Source organism: Strix aluco, chromosome 7 (assembly GCF_031877795.1).
Source record: "Strix aluco isolate bStrAlu1 chromosome 7, bStrAlu1.hap1, whole genome shotgun sequence".
In the NCBI taxonomy this organism is placed as follows: Eukaryota; Metazoa; Chordata; class Aves; order Strigiformes; family Strigidae; genus Strix; species Strix aluco.
Window position 1 is genome coordinate 4,862,375 of NC_133937.1, and position 14,169 is coordinate 4,876,543.

The window sequence follows — 14,169 nt, forward strand, 5'->3', positions numbered from 1 at the left end:
CAAACATGGGCTTCTTGTAAATCTCACTGCTTTATGCTGGGTAAGGAGAAAAAAAACCTAGTAGAACCACAGAAAGGTTGCAGTTGTAAAGTATTTTTTTTCCATACAAAAAGGAACAGAAATGCAGGTTAAATGGAGTTCACAGGAACCTAATCTTTAATTAATCTTTGGAATAAATGCCTGACCTCACACATACTTTACAGTTAAAACTCAACATTCTTGAAGGGAGCTTTGCTGCCTAATCCAACAAGCTCCCCACCTCCTTTTTTTTTTAACTAAATACACAATCTGACTTAAATTCATTCTCTCAAATCATTGAACAAACAGGAATTATTCATCCTTAAAGAAGACATGCCTTAGAAGAACCACAATGTAGTGTGTTGTGCTGAGCATCTGGCACGATATAGTCACCAGTAATAAAATATACTTAGCTGGTGGTAGGCTTGAACATTTACTGTAGGAGATGAACAATTGGCATAATTGGTTTCTGTAACTCCGTATGCATTTATAAAATGTATTTACATTGTACTGCAGAGTTTTTAAGAAGAGCTGCAGAGCTGAAGCGTTCTGGGATGTCTTCAGAGGAGAGAGGTGTCCAAACCACAGCGCCAACCACACAGCTGTGTTGAAAAAGCTCCAGTCCCTCTTATTTCCGGGCCTTCTTAACTACCGACCCACTCCCACCAGTCTGCTGAGCTCTCACTAGGATTTTGGTGAATTCAGGGTACCTCTGCACACAACTGCTGGTTGAAAGGGACACATCACCCTGCACTTTGCTCAGCTTTGCCTACCTTACAGGCAACTTTCAATTCTCGCTTCAGACCAGTATTTGAAAGATATAACAGGAAAAAGAAAAAAAAAGTTGTATCTGGGATAACTCACAATCTATCCTTCCCCAAATTACAACTAAACTAAGTTTGATGAGACAATCCTTGCTCTAAAAAATTTGCTCAAAGGCCCTCAAGGATGGACTATGGAAGTATAAAAGAAAAACCACAACCCCAAACATGTATCACCTTCTTCTTGAATATGAAGCTAAAAAACAATTTAACTTTAAAATTATGAGTTCACGGTAAAAGTGCACAAGAGCTTTAATTGAAATCATAGACAAAAATAACACGCAATACAGCCCACTCAGAACTGTTTCACTGAGAAACTATGGGCTGTCCTACCTTCAGGCCATGGGAAAAAATGAATTAAAGGTCTGACAGCAGAAAAGAAACTTCTAAAGGCTGACTAGACAATTATTTAGTAAAACAGAAACAACACATACACGCACGTGCACACACTCTCTCCCTTGTTCTATTTGCATGCAGGTAGCTGGTCTAGTTTTGAGTTTTGCTGCCTCTTGTTTCCAGGACCCATCTGTTGGCCTATTTGTTTGTGGTTAGAAGTGTTCAGCAGAGAATTCTGCAAGCTCGAGATTTTTACCACGTTTAAGATGCACACGCTTTCTTGCTTGCACATGCTTCCCCCTCACACCCTCCAAGCTAACATCATTTTTTCCCCCCTCGTTTTCTTGCATTTTCCAGAAGAATCTGGTTGTTTTGACTATTCTCCTTCAATGCTCTCTATTGCTGTAAACATTTTCCCATGAACTTGACAGCGGCAAGACTGCTGGTGCAGAGTGGCACATCACTGCACACCCCATCACCTTGTCACTTCACCTTCCCCACATCCCCTGGCACCTCTGACCAGAATCTCTTAATATACAGTTGGACAATGTGCTCAGTCTACATTTTAACTAAAACAGGTCCTGGTTCATAATCCTGCTACAGACACCAGAAATACAAAGACAATCTGTGTACGTTTTGGGTCAGAAATGCAACCTGGTCTTCCACAAAGAATAAATAGGTGGCTAAGTTAGAACAAGGCAAAGGTAACAGGCTGTGTAAGACCAGGAACACTGCCAGATCAGCTGGACCTTAGCGACAATCAGGACAGCTTCGATAGAGAAGTCAGCAACTGATGGCACACAGGCAGATTTTGAATAGCACCTCGGCAGCGCTGCGATCTGCAGCAACTTCAGAGAGGTCCCTACTTGCATCTCCTGCTAAGACAGCACCAGGGCTCCCTGACAACACAAGGTAAGAAGCCATTTGTGGCATCCCAGGCCTTTAAGCTGCATTCAGCAACTGTTTGGAGCACTAAAACACAGTATCTCCAACCCGTGAATTCTCTACAGCGTATTAAGAGCAGAGTATCTCCTCCCACCACAAGCAAGAAAGTTTGCTGCTTTCTTGCTCTTGGTTCTGGCCCTTCAATTGCTCGTGTGTCTTTACTGAAGATACTCGCGTGGAAACAGTTTCACAACTATTTATTTTGGCCAAAGTTGTAATGTGTATCGTATCTTAGACACAAAGAAACAGAATTCCAAGAACTCTGAGAAAACATTTAACCAAGCTAGTCCATTTATTGAGCCTCTGTCAACTAGGTTTTGATTAACAGGGGAAAAAAGAAAACACCGAGCAACATACAAAACAAATATTGAAAATAACAAAGTTACCTTCATATGGATAAAGTTTTTTGGGGACAAAGGTTAGAAGAGATAAAAAGTATTCTGGTTGGAAGAACGTGCCTCAGGTTTCTTAGAAAAATTTTCCTAGAGGAACAGATTCTCTTAAAACATTAGCACTACATTTAAAAACTAAACCATACGCCAAAGGAAAAAACCATAAGGGAGAAAAGTTTTATATACAGGACAAACAATACAAAGCATCAGCTGGACATTCACTTTACATTTAAAGTTTACACCATTAGTGTGGGTGAGCTACTGAACAGGGGAGCTCTGAGTTTTGCACAAAGTTATACTACTGCAGGCTCTAGGTGGACTGCCAAATTGTAGACACCTTAGTTCTATCAGTCAGTACAGAAGCTGTCCAACAGCACTGGGTTTGACAGATATCATTTTTATAGTGCACATTTCCTTCAAGGCAAGTATTTATATAAACGGACAGAGTTTTGCTCTTAGCCTCTCCATTCTTGTTGGAAGAAGACCCACCATCTCCTTACTGAGTTCTAGCTCAGTTTCAATGGCACGGACAGCATCTGGGTACTTCTCACAATAGTCTACCAGAAATGTATAATATTCCAATGATGTCTGCATGTTTTCCAGCTGCTTTTTGCTATCTGAAGTAATAAGCTTACCATATAGTCGTGCAATATGAAATTTAGCCACCATTGCAGGCCGAAGAACGTCTTCCTCGAGCTCTTCAGGAAACACCTTATCTGGGTTCCTCAAAGAATCTAAGAAGAGTTCATAATATTTGATTGCTAACTGAGCCAGAGAATTAATTTTTTTAATTGTGTGGGAGTCTAGCTCCTCTAACCTGTTACCAATAGCTACTTTTAAATCCATCATCTCATAATAGGTGTCGGCCAGCTCAAACTGAAGCTGCCTGCTAATCAACAGATAGTACTGCGGATTCAGATCTGCATATATAGGCTCCAGCATGTCTATTCTACGCTTGTGCATTTTGCAGCGCCTCTCATAGTCTTCTTCAAAGAAAGCAAGTACCTTAAACAAAGCACTGTGATCCTGAACAATTTCAATATGGTCAGTAACATAACCATCAACCTGAAAGAATTCTTTCGCTTCCTGAACATAGTTCTGACCAACCAAGAAGATTTCTCTGGCTTCCTGAAAATCTAAAGGATATACGCTGCTCACTTTCTCTTCCATGGCTAAGACAGAGTCACATATATCACTTGTTCCAAAAAGGACAGCTTTTTTCCTGCCCTTCTCTTTTTCATCCTCTTCTTTTTTCCTTTGGGCTTTAAGTTCCAATTGCCTATCTGGATCCAGCTCTCCTATGTTATCCTGAAATGACAAAGCATACTAATTAAAAATGCATATGGCTTACGAAGAGTGACTTACACTGAATCATTTTACTTATGAGTTACCTCTGAAATATAAACTAGTTAGCAACAAGACAGAAAATACGTTGGCATGTTAGACCTTAGATTCATAAAAACTCATGTAAATTAGTTTTGATTCTGTAAAAACATAAGACTAAGATAATCTAGTCTCCCTACTCTGTGACAATATAGCCAACAATAAATGTAAAGACCAAAGGCCCCGCTTCTGCAAAGCGTTTCAGCAAATGCTATTTTCAACATGAGAATGAATGCTTAAATTAATTAAATGAACGCTTGAATGAGAACACCAGCACACAAAACTGTTGCATACTAAGGTGATGTTCTTACTAGCAGTTAAATAAGTAATCTGCCAAATCAAGCTGCAAGAAAATGCAGCAGAGAGGAGGGAAATTTGTGAAGTTGCTGTACAAGCAGTGCACTGAGCACACTACAGAACTGATCCCCTCTCTGTGCTGCACTAAAGTCAAAGCATACTATCAAACACTTGCTACATCACAAGCATCTATTGTATTATCCACTGAGGAATTGTTTATCACTTGCTACCAACTGTGAATTGATTCCTGTTACAAACATCAAAACAGACTTTGTTTTTAAACAATGACAGCTACAGAACAGATTTTCGGTTACCTCAAGTAATTTCCGAGCGCTTTGCAGGAGGTTCAGGCAATACTTGATCCAGCATCTTGCAATTTCAGCTTTTCTCTGTCGAAGGTCCTGTTGGTCTTGCTCCGTTTCATCTATTGAATGGATATAAACACATAAAAACTTTAAAAAAACGCGAGCATGCCAGCAAGAACCTCAAATGTTACATGCAAAGAATACGTTACTCATATTTAACTAATTTTGCCTCACTGTTAGACAGAAACATGTTCTCCGTGTTAGTTCATATAACAATTCTGTAAACTCATTCTGGTACAAACACATACAGATTAACATGGATTTGTCACGCATGCTTTCTTCAAAAAAAGAGATCATAATGTATGTTTAAAAAGACCTTTGATCTTGAAAGTGTTTTACTGGAAAAGGTTTTCATGTCTCTTTATAATAAGAGAAAGAAATTGGGATAATTTGTTTTCTGAGATTCAGCTGCCTGCCCAGCAATAATTTCTGAGGATGACTAGGGCATTTGTATTGCAATGGGCCCCAGACTTGCTACCAAGAAAGGGAACGAAAGTAGAGGAAACTGCCTTTGGTTAATCTACCTGGTACTAACATAAGATTTATTAGCTCTACAACTTCTGCATTAATCTCCCCACTGTCATAAGTAGCAGCACTGCTGATGCCTCAAGATAACATTTTCAGGAACCAAACGGATTTCAAACAGAACTCATTTCCCAGTCTCTAGGCAGAAGGCAGTGAATAGCTGAACAATGAGGGGACGCTAGCATTCTTGTTCACCAAATAAAAAGCCAACTTCAGACTCAGATCCACTGTGTTCATTACCTTTCATTAGAGTCAGCTGAGTTTTTCTTACTAAGGAAATAAGAATTGTTACTAATCTAAGAAAAGGCACCTTTAATAAGTATTTCTGTGTTTGTTTATATTCTGATTAACATGATAAAATGAACATGCTTGACAGTGGCCAACACTGACTGTGTATTAGTCTTTCTTTAAGTTAGAACTTTCTGCATAATGATCTTCCAGTCCACAGTCCAGCACTCTGTACCATGAAAAGGAAGGGAAAGTAGGATAAATGTTTACTCCATTGAAACAAACACAAATATCACTACTCCTATTTGGTGCAGAAGACAGAAGAAGGTAGTTGACCAAAAATCACACAAGAAATCTATAATGTACAATTAAAAGTAGGGCTCTTATCTACCACTGCCAGTCTCGCACCTGAATTTGAGACCATAACTGTCTGTATGTTTCTACACATCTATCAAAAACATAACCTCATTTTTTGGCTTAAGTATCCCATTAATGAACTCTGACAACTGTGCAGTCAGGTAGCTCTGGAAGCCCATAAACACTGATTCAGACCTACTGAATCTTCTGTTATATACTGTTTTCAAACAGGCTAACAGATTAGCATAACCTGACTACTGACAGCCCTGTTCCCCTGAAACTAAAAAGCTTTTGGACATCATCCTCAACGTACTTAAATACTAAGAAAGACAACTGCATAGAGTTCTGTATTTTTGAACTAAGAAAAATATTAAAAGCAATTAATGTACTGTCACTGAACTTCAATTAAATAAAACTCAGTTGGTGTCTACTCTGGTTATATTTTAACCTGAAATAACAACATCAATGGATTAAAGAGCTTGTGTTCTAAACAGCTCAAACCATTAAAAGTTAACCAATACATTCAACTGTTCAAAGTCAGAGTTACGGACTCACACACAGGCTACTGCGAGCACTTGCTCCCTCTCCATGAGTTAAAGCTCTATTGATTTGAAGCTTTCAGTTGCCCAAGACACAGAATGTAAAAGGCTGTGCTGCAGATAAGCAAAGACTAAGCCTAAAACAGAGGACTTACATTGAGTACTGACACTATCACATAACCACAGGTCTTTAAAACTGTGGTCAGTTCTCTAAAAGTTTCTTTTATTGATCTTCACACTGAACCGCGAAGTTGTTCCTTTGCATCGATACCCAAAACTGCAAAAATAGCCATTAATGAGGCTGCAGCATCCAGCAACAAAAGACAATACAAGTACCTTCTAGATTTGGGGTTTTTAAGAGCTGCAGTCTCCCTCCCTCTTTTAAAACTATTCCCAGGAAGCATCTGGTTTGGTTCATTGAATTGTTGTCCTCTGATCACTGAGAAGCAAAGGTAAGCTGCATTTTAAGCACATGTACAAGGACAAATGGATCAAATGACATTGTCACTACTGAAACGGATGTTGTTTTAAATTTCACTTTTATTCTGGTATGCTTTCTGAAACGCCAGCAACAAGCTCTAGAGTTTTCCTCACAGGGTTTACTCATAGCCAATCTTAAGCTGTAGTAGTAGCAGCAGCTCTTTAGAAACGTTCCACTTCATTGTTAATTAAACTAAGATAAGTTTTGTACATATTGCTAGACTTGACTTTTAACATTAGGTATCAGTGATGCTTAATTCACAATATTTTATTCAAAACTTTTATATGAACTTACTGTCTTCAGCAGATGGCACCTGTTCAGCTTGGCTAAAGATGACACTGGCTGCTGCTAAACAGTGTCGGGACTCCATAAAGCATTGCTGAGAGAAACAGAAAGAGAGCATTTATCACTGGTATAAGCTAAACCCCTCGCCTCAGATACATGAACACAAGGGAAATGACAGAACTGAGAGGCTCTGGAGCATATTCCGCTGGACACTGGAAGAAAGGACACTTTTTCCATGCCTACTGCTGAATGCAGTATTTTGTAAATAACCATTTTCTCTCTACAACAGCCACAATAGCAAGCTTTTCTTTTTATATGAGATACGTACATTGTGAACGTTTTCACTGTTCTGATCTATGCTACTATCGCTTCCTTGCGGTACAGGAAGTGATGTCTCATGGTAGAGATTGTATCACAGGGTGTTAGTCGGAATAAGCTGGACATACAAGTCAGCATTATGAGTCAGATTTAGATTCTTTTACTCATATTTGGCAGTGCATTGTTTAATGATTAGTGCTATCAATGCATCAAAAAGCCATGGAAATGACAAGTTACTACATTAACTGGCTTCGGTAAGGCAGAAGTCTTTTAAGCATCAGAAAAGAGCATCTGAACAGTCTGGAATACAGAAATCCCTAAATAAAGCTGAAGCATTTCCTAACACAGTAGATTATTTAGACTTGACACAGATGTGTGGAAGCAAACAGCTACCATCTGTAACGATCTTTAACACTTTAATGTTCACACAGGCTCAAACAAGTCTTAAGCGCATGCTAAGGTACAAAGGACCATAATTTATAGGAAACATACAATGTGCAATCCCTTGGCCCTCAGATGTTTTTGTTTTGAAACCCTTTATTGTAAGAGAACAGCATAAGAAACAGTTTCAAAGTTATTATAACCTTAAAGTTTTACTTATGAACATCACATCACTGCTGATACTTAACTATAGAGCTTTTCGTGTGTCTACACCCCTGATCATTTTTCCCATTGTCATAATGAAACCACAGAAAAAAAACTACCAGATGTTTCATGTCAGAAGACAACTTGTGGTTTTATAGGAGCACGTTTTTAATTCGACATGGAGCCCTGTCTCAAACAGCTGTTTAAACAACTGTCTTACTTGATAGTTATGTTTATGATATAATTACAGCAGAAAAACATTAGGTATGTTACCTTAGAGAGATAGTACTGGGACAAAGTAGCAGCATTGAGTGCCCATTCTACTGGGTAGTAGCCACAATACTCAAGCTGTCGTTTAAGAGTAGTATGGCAATACTGAGCAGCCTTCTCAATCATCTCCAGGTGTTGATAGACTTGTGCCAGATAATACAGAGTATGTGTATAGGCTTTTTCAAATCTGGAAAAAACAACAGTCTCTTTAGATTTTTCTTTTTTTTTTTTCCTCCCTAAATACCCTCATAAATTAAAACAAAAGTAATCATAATCTAGGTATGCTGCTACACACCTTTTGGATCTTTCTTGGTCTGTGAGTTTGTCTTCTTCTGCCATGAAATGTTCACTGGGATCCAGGGGAGGATTTCCATCCTGCAAAAGTACACGATATATTCAGTAAACTACATTTCTCTTTGTAACATAGTGCTCCCTCTTCTGGCTGCAGACGATTTACCATTTTTCAATCCTCAATTCAATAAAACTTCAATAATGCATCTACACCTATCTCAGTGTCACATCTCTGGAGCAATTCCACAAAACTCAGGAGATTTAGAGGATGAAAGCCACAACTTCACATGAAATTACAAGGTTTTCAGCTTGTAGAAGACTTCTGCTTACATACTTTACGCATGCTGTCTGCACCAGAAACACTCAACCTGGGTTCTACAGGACTAATTGGGTGTCTTTATTCTGTACAAGAACATAATGGTTTTTAAGCATTGATTTAACACTAAGCATGCCTTCAAGTGTGAAATATTCTGCTGCACTAATCAGCAACAAGAAAACATCCTGCAGGAAGTACTGCAAAGAACATTATGTGCAGAGAACACTCAGCAGACCTGCTGTGAAGACTTACCACTGTGAGATTACTCCCTTTATTCACAAGCTGGTAAGACCATTTACTCAAATATATAAATGAGACCACAGGCAATGTCTTTGGAGGATGAAGCTGCTAAACCTCGATAAGCCATGACCTACGTGCAAGTTAAAATGATGTGAACTATTTAATTTAGAAGTGCTTTTTTGTTTTTTAAACCATGAGTTCCATCAGAACCCTTATACAGACAACTATATATATATTTCAGCATTGCTCTATTCAACCTTGCCATAGAACAACTGTCAATAAAGTTAGAGTCAGCGTAACTGGCAAGCCCAACAGATTAACATTGCTTATGGCAAAGTTTTATTAAGTTTTATTAGTCTGTTCTTATCTGATTTCCTTTGTTGTGAGTAAATTCAGATGCCAATTCTAAACACTTCAGATGACGGTGTCCTTCTAAAGGTGGCTTTTTTCCATTACACAGTGTTAGCAAGAGAGCCCAGTTTAGTATGCAACTTTCCTAGCCCTCCCCTAACCCCATTTATTTCTTAGCCCGAGGGAAAGTAAGGCAACAAATAAAAAGCAGTCCAGAGAAATACTTTTCATAAGACAATACAGACTCAGGCAGGACCAGGAGCAAGGGTAGAGAGTACATTCACTTTACAGGGAAGAAAACATATTCTTATGTTTGTACTTATTCTCATTTAAAAATCCTGGATTTGTTTGCTTTTAATGGAAATGTTTTATTCATCTTCAGTCATAAACAAATGGGTCTGAAACAGAAAATGACAAGTAAACAGAAGTGTGTCCAACCTACCAGAGAGGTATAGATTTTTTTTAATATGATCTTTTAATCTTTAGGGTTTTCTGTTTATACCTCATTAGTTTTTAAGATGTGAATTTAGAACCTTTCATCTTGTTTCCTTTAGATACAAAGGCTTATGACCTTACAAAGGCTCCCAAACCTTCTAACAAGATTTGGAGTATATCCTGGCAAGTCTAGAGCTATTCCTGCAAAGAAAGCAATTGAAATGACACAGTAAGCAAGACCCTTGCCTCCCTCCTGTACCTATAGATCAGTCCTCTGATGTCAAGCCTTATGCCTTTAATTATCCTTAGGAAAAGCTCTGCAACTTTCCCTTCCAGGTGGGCTTTATTACTCTACACTACCTCTCCTATCATTGTAAACCTGCATGGCTACAAAGGTAGGAATATGGCAGTAACCAACCAATAAAGACATTCTAAAAATTCCGTGAGAATAATCTGTGTCATAAACCAAGATCATGTAAAACCTGAACTGCAATTTCATGAAACTAGGTTCTGTCCAACCCTTACAGCTGTCCTCACAGATACTGCTCCTTTAAGGCAACAAATGTTTTTAGTTCACTCACGAACTGTCCCTGAGGCAAGTTAGTGTAGGAACAGCTTTGCAAAGAGCTTAAAAATAGCACAAGGGAGTCTTTGTTGATACACAGCAGAATCCACAACTCAAAAGGTTGTTTAATATGCATGAGAGGTTTAGCTGTTTATAAAATTGTTCTCTTGGATATGGAACTAAAGTACTTGCCTCTACACAAAACTGTGCAGTCAGAGGAAACCATGCAAATATTACAGTTTTGTTTCCTTTTCCCACTGAAAGCAACAGATTGACCTTTTACAGGATTTCCAAGACAAGACTAAGAATAATCTCAATTAAAAGCCAAATTCTACCTGGCTTCAACTTCAGACTATCCATTCAAAGAGCTTTCAAAAAGGACCATTATTTTTGAGCAAAATTGTTTTCCTGAATAAGTCCCTTTTGAAATTAGCAACTGATCCTCTAGTTTGCCTCTTTCTATGCTAGCAGTACTAATCATATCACTTTTCAAGTGTCATAGCAGCCAGTAGAAAGTGCAGAAACTCAAGTTCCATCATATGTTGGGTTGTTTGGTTTGTTTTTTTTTTTTTTTTTTTTTCAAAGATTACTAAAACTGTAAGTGGCACACAAAAGCAAGACCTGCTGCAATATTAATAAACACACTACCTCTTTCATGTATTGATTATACAAGGCTTCTGCAGATTCCAAGTAAGTTTGTGCAGTTTTAATTTCATCCCTTTCAGACCACAGGATACCTAGATTGTTCTAAAGGTAAAAGGAAAAACAAATTAGTTATTTTCCCATTATGTTCCATTTATGTTACACGCTTTCGCCAAACAATTTATCACTCTTCGTCCTTATATATATAGTGTTCTAATACAGTGGATTCCAAGAAGTGAAAATTGTGCCCACCCGTTTTATCGCAAGTTGCTCAAAAGGGAGGGCTCTCACACAGCAGCAAATACATACAGAAGTCACCTCACAAACTGTGATTTTCTGTGTTTACTCTACTAAATAAGGACTGGTGTGTTCAAATAACAAGCTTTTTTCACACAGTATGTTCTGCATCTGATTCATGTAGCTTTTATCAAATATCATAAAAAGAGCCAAGAAATTAGAAATTTACCATGACTGTAGAAAAATTTAACAGGTAAAAGTTATTCTAGGAATGAATGCATGTATATTTTCAACAATTACAAGAGATTAAAAGAACCATTAAGATGCAAAAGCTATAGATTACTGCTTTCAAATTTAAGTTACAGCAACGTACATAGTAACATTACTGCATTTGTGAACCCACCTTTTACAAAAAGTACCTCTAATTTTATTAATAAGATGAAGGCATTAATAACAATCTATGTCTGACGTGCTAATTTAATTCCTAGGCAGTGTCGTTACAAAATCCAACAGGGCTAAAAAAAAAACAAAACACCACCTTCAAAAGAGTTAAAACATGTAGTTGTGTGCCAGCCCTGCGTCCCTTTCAATTCCATTTATTATTTTGGTAAGAAAGCACCACAGAGCATGACATTTATGAACAGAAATACTTTGCCCACGGCTGAGCAGTGGAACAGACCAGATTTAATTAGACAGAAACTGTGATACACATCCTTATGCAGAAGCACAGAAATTAGAAGTAGGGCTACAGAAACAGGCCCAGCAGGAAAAAGGAATGCTCCTTCTTTCAAAATAGAAGTCAGTGCCGTGAGAACATACTCTATACGTCCCAGAACATGGAGAAGTACAGTCACTGACTGCTTTTATATCAGAAATGTTTTTAATTAAATACTCAAGTCTTCCAAAGCCCTTGGGACGGAAAGCTGAGGGCATGCTCATTTACTGTCACTGCTCTCAGCCTCATGCCTGATGGTAGTGCCAGACAACAGCAGACCCATTTACTGTTGGAGCACAGCACTTCACATGTATAACACAGAAACTTTATCCTGCTGTTTCCTAAAGGCCCCAAAACAGGAAAACCCATGCAGCCATTTATCCAACAGAGAGAAGTACTGCTTTCCAACACACCAATTCAAAAGCACAGCAGAATCCCTGGCCACCAGCCACAAAAAGTAACAACTCCCCAGGAACATACACTGGTAAAATGTTATCTTATTTTAACTGGCTGCCCAAGCAATCTCCAGTCTTATAATGAGCAATAGATTTGTACCAGTGTACCCAAACTGTCACACTGAAGGACAATGAGCAGACAATGAGCAGGAACTCCAGACAACTCAGTTGATTTAACCAATGTAAGACAAGTCACTGTTTAACTAGCACCTTTCCACATGAACACACAATTCCTTGACAGTTTTGGAATGTTTGACAAGGAAGTGCTACCAAGCCTTTTCTAATTAGAGCAGCCTTTTTTGACAGAGACATCTAAATAACTGCTCTATTTAATTTAAAGTCTAGATACAGATATCTAACTATACATCAGTTGCCATGATGAAGTGGTTGAGCAAAGGCCCTTTGTGAATCTACATAAAGAATTTTGTTAACAGCATTACTTTCTTCAGAATAAAGAGGTGAGTATTATTACTCCTAGCCCTATAAAACTGTATTTACTCAACTGGGATAAAATATAATAGATTAAGAGATAACAGGCGAGGCTGAAAAGCGAACAAGTGACTACTTTTGAGAATTTACCTTTTCAGGATACTGCTAAATAAAAGCATCTCCCAACTTTACTTTGACAACAAATGACAGCTAAGGAATCACAAATAAGTTCTGGATACACTGAGGTCTTCTACTAATTTATTCTTGCTCAATTCTTACAAGTTCTGTCTCAGTCTATCCTGAAGAGTGCGCTGCTTTGTCAACACCGTTTCTATTAAGAGAACACACTGTTAGACGCTCTGCATGCCCAGAGGCATCAGCAGCAAGCTTAAAACAGAATAGCATCCCTCCACAGCCGCCACCTGTGAATTATTTCTTCGAGCAAGAAATAAACGCCAGGACTGCTGGTGTTTATTATTATCATTAAAGAAGCCATACCCATCAGGAGACTGAAGTGCCACGAATCTCCCCTGCCCTATTCGCAGCCCATGGCAGAGACCACACAGCACAGCCCACGCACAGCCCCGGCACCCCCCGCCGCACGCCCCTCAGGACCCCTCAGACCGCACACGCCTCTCAGCCCCGCAGCACCGACACCCTCTTCGGCCCTCACAGCCCCGGCCCACCTGGGCCTGTATGTAGAGGGAAACGCAGTCTGGGGAGAGGCGGTGGGGCTCCAGGAGCTGCGTGCAGCGCTGCAGGTGCTCCTCGCCGGCCGACAGCTCCTCGGTGTCGGTGTGGTTGACGCCCAGCTCGTACTCCAGCACGGCCCGCCGCACGGCCAGCAGCCGCGCCTCGCCGCCCTCCTCAGCAGCGCTCAGCAGCTGCTTGACCTCCTGAAGCAGCGCTCGGGCGCTGTACTTGGACCGGTAGGGCTCGGTCTCCGGGTCCTTCCGCGACTCCACGGCCGAGAGCGTCCGGGCGGTGCGGAACTTCTCACACACCGCGGCCCACCCGCCTCCCGCCGCCGCCATCTTCCCTCCGCCGGCTGCCCAGCGTCACGCACGTCGCTGCCTGACGCTCCGCCGGCCAATCACCGCCGCGCTGCGGGGGAGGCCCCGCCCCCTCCTCCCGCCTCGCCGTCATGGCGACCGCAGCGGCGCCCCCCTCCCGCCGCCACAGCGGGGAGCGGTGCGGCCTCCCCGGGCCGCCCCCACGCTCCCCTCTCCTGCTGTTTCATATTCTGAGCGTTTTTTTCCCCACAGCCTCTGTGACGGAGTTGAGGGCAAACGATCCCAAGCACTGAGAATCAGCAGATGGAGGGCGACAGGCAAGCGGGAGCACCCCA

At 40.2% G+C, this 14,169-nt stretch overlaps 1 protein-coding gene across 1 annotated transcript; it reads right to left on the reverse strand.

The window, feature by feature from the left end:
• Positions 1-2,389: 2,389 nt before the first annotated feature.
• On the reverse strand, positions 2,390-13,887 carry KIFBP (kinesin family binding protein). Its single transcript, XM_074830271.1, has 7 exons — positions 13,508-13,887; positions 10,992-11,090; positions 8,441-8,520; positions 8,149-8,332; positions 6,982-7,066; positions 4,507-4,616; positions 2,390-3,820 (listed from the first exon to the last, which is right to left on the reverse strand). Exons 1-7 carry the CDS (start codon positions 13,853-13,855, stop codon positions 2,942-2,944), a joined length of 1,785 nt encoding a protein of 594 aa, XP_074686372.1. The 5' UTR covers positions 13,856-13,887; the 3' UTR covers positions 2,390-2,941.
• Positions 13,888-14,169: the final 282 nt, after the last annotated feature.